This window comes from Charadrius vociferus, unplaced genomic scaffold (assembly GCF_000708025.1).
Source record: "Charadrius vociferus isolate BGI_N301 unplaced genomic scaffold, ASM70802v2 scaffold1041, whole genome shotgun sequence".
NCBI classification, from domain to species: Eukaryota; Metazoa; Chordata; class Aves; order Charadriiformes; family Charadriidae; genus Charadrius; species Charadrius vociferus.
The window spans coordinates 1,762,856-1,769,118 of NW_009646843.1; the positions used below are offsets into that span (position 1 = coordinate 1,762,856).

The 6,263-nt window shown below is 44.6% G+C and overlaps 1 protein-coding gene across 1 annotated transcript; it reads left to right on the forward strand.

Moving 5' to 3' along the window:
- The first annotated feature begins 1,535 nt into the window (after nucleotides 1-1,535).
- Nucleotides 1,536-3,439, forward strand: DRD1 (dopamine receptor D1). Its single transcript, XM_009893401.1, has one exon. It carries the CDS (start codon nucleotides 2,049-2,051, stop codon nucleotides 3,402-3,404), a length of 1,356 nt encoding a protein of 451 aa, XP_009891703.1. The 5' UTR covers nucleotides 1,536-2,048; the 3' UTR covers nucleotides 3,405-3,439.
- Nucleotides 3,440-6,263: the final 2,824 nt, after the last annotated feature.

Genomic DNA, 6,263 nt, shown 5'->3' on the forward strand with positions numbered 1-6,263 from the left:
TCAACCGCCCCCCCCTCTCCCGCCCCTTCCCTGCCCTGGGGGTGGGGGTGTCGGGGAATCCGCGGGTGCTTCGGCCTGCAGCCCGCCTCCTGAGCATCGCCCAGCCCGACGTGAGGTGCCGGTACTTACTTTGCGCATCAGTTAATTGAACTCAGCTGGTTCGCCGCGCCCAGGCGTCACGCAGCACCCCAGGCATCGGCGGAGCTCAGGACGGGGCAAAGTAATCCCGTTTGTCCTAAACTCCAGGACAGCCGCTCCAGGAAACCGGCTTTGCCTCTCCCCACCCCCGGCTGCCTGGCTGGCCGGGAGGTTATTCCCCAGGGAGGCCGAAAAAGCGGGGAAGAGGCTGCTCAGAAGAAGCTTCGCCCGACCGAAGATGTTAGAGGAGGTGAAGGGGGGTTGTTTTTTGCCCGCTGCGTGCCTCCATGCCTGTCTTTCCCTTGTCTTAATCCTTTAGGAAGGAGACGCCAGGCAGACAGAACCTTTCCTGGAGGGGCGATGCTGCCGAGCCCTGCCCCGGGCAGAAGAAAGCCTTTGTCGCCGGGACCCGCCGGCACCGGAGATGCGCGGCCCGGGGCGGGCTGCGGGAGAGCGTGAGGAGCTGCCTCCGCCCGAGCTTTTCTGAGACGGGGAGGGGGGGAAGCATGTTAGAAGCTGGACCCGGTCCCTGGAGCGCAGCCCCGCTGAGCTGGAGGTGGGATTATCGCGGGGTGGTTATGGAGAGCTGTAACCTGGCAGCGGAGCGTTGAAGCGACCTGTCCCCGCTGGAAGAGGAACCCGCGACGGGCACCGCCGGCGTGGCCGAGGGGAGGTCACTCAGGTCCTTCTCCTCCTCTCGCCCTTCTTTCTCCTTCCAGTAAACGACAGAAAAAAAAAGAACTGGTACTCGGCTCTTGCCAGTGTTGGGAATACCGTGCCTTTTGCCTGGGATGATTTGCCCTGATGTGCCGCTTCGACGGGATGTACAAAGTGCGACTGGGACTGATCCGGCCAACAAAGTTTGCAGAGTGATCGGTGGGGGCCGTGGGATGGAGGTGGCTGGGCACACGCCGGCGGGGTCCGTCACGCACTGTCTGACCACGCAGACCTGCTGCTCCCTTGAAAACTAACTCCTGATGGTCAAACTCTGCCGGCTCCTGTTTTTACTTCTCCCCTGCCAATTTAACTTTCAGGGAAACAAACACACACAGGCACCTGATGCAATGCAGTGTTTCTGTGTTGGTTTTGTATATAAGATTTGCTATGCAATTCCAAAACTAAAAGAGGAGGAGAGACGGCCCTGCATCCCAGAGCAATCAGAGAATCAGAGGTGAAAGGTAGGAGCCAGCATTTCTTGTTTAAATAAAACTAAATAACCTGAGATACTTCTTACTGAAAACCTTTAAATCACACCTACTGTATGTTTATTTTCTTTGCCTCGGAAGTGTAAACCAGCTTGAAACAAAGTGAAGAATTGCTCTCTGACGCTGCCCTGAAAAAGAGAACTGATGCATTTTGTAACAGGAGTGTACTGAGGAGGAAGGATGGAGTGTTTCATCAGTGAGACATTTGGGAAATAAATTAGAGAAAAAAGCACCTCGTATAGTACGCTTCAGTAAATATGAAGGGTTAGTGCAATGGACGCTGGAAACACTCGATCAATAGGCTATTTAAGTGGGAATATGTGCAAGCATGGAAAAGTGATTGCTTTCCTGTCTATGGGGTGTATTTGCAGAGGACAGCAGCAGAACATTTGCAGGTGAGCTGTCTGAATTAGGCTACTTCATGCCGGGGTGGTGCAGTGTGTTTCTGAAGGGATTGCTTAAAAAAACAGTCCGTAGGGTGGACTGTGTTTGTGCGTTTTCAGTTCCTGCTCATAGAGCTTTCAGTGTTGTTCAGGATGATTCAAAGTGGGTGAAATCCATCCAGGGGTGAAGGGACCGTAAGAAAGGATCTTTGGTCTGTTTGGTGATGAGTAATTAATGGACGTCTGATGTCTCTGATCTCTGCAAGGAAAGGAGCTGATGTCGTCATGAAAATCATGATATGATTTTCCCTCAGGAGAAACTATGACTTGGAACGACACCACTATGGACGGGGAAGGGTTGCTGGTGGAAAGGGACTCTTCCTTTCGGATCCTCACGGGCTGCTTCCTCTCGCTGCTGATCCTCTCCACGCTGCTGGGAAACACGCTGGTCTGTGCAGCTGTCATTAGGTTTCGCCACCTCAGGTCCAAGGTGACCAACTTCTTTGTCATCTCCTTGGCCGTGTCAGATCTCTTAGTGGCAGTTTTGGTCATGCCGTGGAAAGCTGTGGCTGAGATCGCTGGTTTCTGGCCTTTTGGTTCATTTTGCAACATCTGGGTGGCCTTTGATATTATGTGCTCAACAGCCTCCATCTTAAATCTCTGTGTCATTAGCGTGGACAGATACTGGGCCATCTCCAGCCCATTTAGGTACGAGAGGAAAATGACGCCCAAGGCAGCCTTCATCATGATCAGTGTGGCGTGGACTTTGTCTGTGTTGATTTCCTTCATCCCTGTGCAGCTGAACTGGCACAAGGCTACAACCACAAGCTTTTTGGACCTAAATGCCAGTTTACAAGGTATAAGCATGGACAACTGTGATTCTAGCCTAAACAGGATGTATGCCATCTCCTCTTCTCTAATTAGCTTCTATATACCTGTGGCCATCATGATAGTAACTTACACGAGGATATACCGGATTGCTCAGAAGCAAATACGACGCATCTCAGCTTTGGAGAGAGCAGCAGTGCATGCCAAGAACTGCCAGAACACAAGCGGCAACAGAAGCAGTATGGACTGCCAGCAACCGGAGAGCAACTTCAAAATGTCCTTCAAGAGGGAAACAAAGGTTTTAAAGACTTTGTCGGTGATCATGGGGGTGTTTGTGTGCTGCTGGTTGCCATTTTTTGTATTGAACTGCATGATTCCCTTCTGCGAGCCTACCCAACCCTCCAAGGGAGCAGAAGCTTTCTGCATTAATTCCACCACCTTTGATGTTTTTGTTTGGTTTGGATGGGCTAATTCTTCCCTCAACCCCATAATTTATGCCTTCAATGCTGATTTCCGCAAGGCGTTTTCAACCCTGCTAGGATGCTACAGGCTCTGCCCTATGTCCGGCAATGCCATAGAGACTGTTAGTATTAACAATAACGGAGCAGTTGTTTTTTCGAGCCAACACGAGCCCAAAGGGTCCAGCCCCAAAGAGTCTAATCTGGTTTATCTGATTCCACATGCAATTATCTGTCCGGAAGAAGAACCTCTCAAAAAGGAAGAAGAGGGTGAACTATCTAAGACCTTAGAGAAAATGTCTCCAGCACTGTCGGGTATCTTGGATTATGAAGCTGATGTTTCTTTGGAAAAGATCAATCCTATTACACAAAATGGGCAGCATAAAACCTGAACAGCAAGGTTTACCCAGCAAGACCCAATAGTGTATATTGTAATAATCTTTTTTTTTTTTTTTTAAAGATATACAAGATTTTTTGGTAAGAAACTAAGCTCTAGGGAGAAATACACATTTACAACAAGCCCAGAATTAATTTTCCTGGCATTCAAAGCAAATTTAACATTTAAAACAACAAACAGGAAAAGATATTGAAAATTGGTTAAAAAAAGGATATTAAACTGTGCTGTTCCTACTGAGGGAAATATACAAATTTAGATACAGTGCAGTGACAAGGGAATTATTGCTTCTCTACAAAGAGAAACCAATTTCTATCTTAAAATGAGGCAAAAGATAAATGTTAAATATTTAAAGATTAATGTTTACTAGAAGTTCAAAGATTGCTGTGTCTTGTGATAGTGGGTGTTAACAGGTCCTAATTAAAGACTGAGGGATTGTAAAGGTAGGTAGATGCCTTCTTAAAATTATTTCTGACAAATAATTGAGCCTTATAATGAGAATGGTTATTTTTAAAGCTTTGGGAGGTAATATGTTGATACTGGTTTTATTTATTTATTGTTTTAAATTGATATTTTTCATATGTTATAACAGATCTAGCTTTATTTATGTTATTTAAGATGTCTAAATAATGGGATATTTTTGGAGTGTCATAACTGCATTTTGACCAGTCAACCAGTCAGCACTTTATTATAAGCTCTGATAGTCTGGAGGGCCAGTGAGGGGAGTGAAGGAATGCTAAGAAGCTCAGCAAGAAATGAAGGAATCAACAAAACCGATGCTGTGTGGAGTTCGTTTGCTTGTGGGCTTTTTTTTTGTTTTAAGTGGGATTTCTTTCAAAAGATAGGACCAGCGTTGACTGAGTTGTGAATTCTCTTCCCTTATAGAAATAAAAGAAATTGCTGCTATTTATTTTTAAAAAAAGTTTCATGTTACAAAGACTTTGCTAGAATGTCACGTTTGTGGATCTGTAAATACCTTAAATATGACTACAACCTTAAGAAGAATCCAATTTGAGAAGAAAAGCTTCTTAGATAACAATTCTTAGCATATAATGTTTTGTATTTATGTAAGATAAACAGCTTTCTCAGACTTTTCTTATTTCAAGTCTTGGATATCTTTTCTGAAAAAACCACAATTGGTTATAATGGTAGTAAACATGCCAAACCTCGTTATCATCTCTATTATTGCAGTACCACCAGGATCATGCTGTCTGTCTGCTACTGTATCATGGTCAGAGTTAAGAAGTGAGGTACCTAGTGCTTTACTTTGGAAACTAAGAGGACATTACATTTTAGTAATTACCATGTCAATAGTCCGTTCAGTTAGGAATAGTGCCTCATTACCATTTTGGATTAAGACATTTCTAAATACGGATGGAACTGCAGCCCCCACCTCAAAAATGAACATCCTGTGAGCTCCAAAAAAGTTGCCAATGTTTAATTAAAAAAAACCTGCTACTTTTCCATTGTCCTTCCCTGCTGCTTTCCCTTTGTAATGCCAAAAGCAATCAGTGAACCTTAGCAACAGGAACACCGGGTGTTAATATTCAGCAGCATTCAAAGAAAGCTATTTGTTTTTCTGAATGGGAAAAAAAATACCCTTTGGAGCAACTTTTTCATAACATATATCAAAAAAAAAAGTGTTGTCAGGAAAAGAGAACTGAGAGGACAAAAATAAAAGTCTAATGAACTATATACATCCTGCATCAGGTCTGTGTATTTATGTATTGTGAATGTTTTCATAATTTTATTGCCTGTATGCTGCTTTCATACATATAATAAAATTATTTTGTGAACAGAAGGTCGAATAAAACAATCTACATTGCGTTTATTAAATACATGCTGGGTTTTGGCAGTTGTATTGATTGTGTTAAAGGCAAGGAGGGTTCCTCTTTCTCCATTTGCCCTTATTTGGGATCACACCCGTGAGGCAGACGGGAATTTTTATTAGAAGCAGGAGAAAGTCCTCTCTACTGAGAGACCTCTGAGCCCTTGCTCTAAACTAGGATTTGAAAGCAGTAAACGCAGTTTGGAAACAACCACGCTCTGCTTTAGTGCGACTAGTTAAAATGTGTAAAGGTTGACTTAGAGTGACTCTTTTTTCAATGATTTTTTCGCCTTGGTGTAACAGAGTAGTGAAGTTGATATATAGCATGCTTTTATTGTTGCATTTTTTTTTCTGTTTATTTTCCTCCCAAGCTGTGCAGTACTTTCCAAAGCCCGTGCCCGTTTTTCAGAACAAAACGAATCATTTGAGAAGTGAGGCGATGGTGGGTGTAGCTGAGGTACAGCAGTGTCCCTCTGTTCGTGGCAGCCCTCTCCTGTGCTTTTGCCTCTGTCAGAAGATTCATTTTGAAATGAAGAAAGAAAGAAAGAAACAAACGTGGTCACTTCTGCCTCGGGCGTTACCAGCATGACCCATTCAGCAGCTGGGACATCTGAGCTGGTGCACAAGCTGCGGTGATGCTCAGCTTCCCCGTCTTTCATGCTGACCTCCCTTGGTCAGGGGGTGCAGCAGGTCTGACGGCAGGCAGGGAGCTGGGTCTGCCTCCAGGCTCCTTCGGTAAAATTTCCTTCCATGCTGCTGATGGCGGATTTTTTATTGATTTATTTTTGTACCTTTGAGGAATTATTTTACTCCTTTAAAAGTGCACAGGCCAAAGCTGAAGTTCTGTGGTTGCTCAGTCAAATACATCTGTCTTTAAGGGCTTTTATTCTCAAAACTCCCAGCAGTCTGGCATAATAGCAAAATACGATTTAAGGAGCTCACGTAAAGCAAGATGCTGGTTTTGTACTAGTTTGTATGGTGATGATTTGTATTCTGACAAATGGTTGCTCTATTGTGACCAAGAGCCAC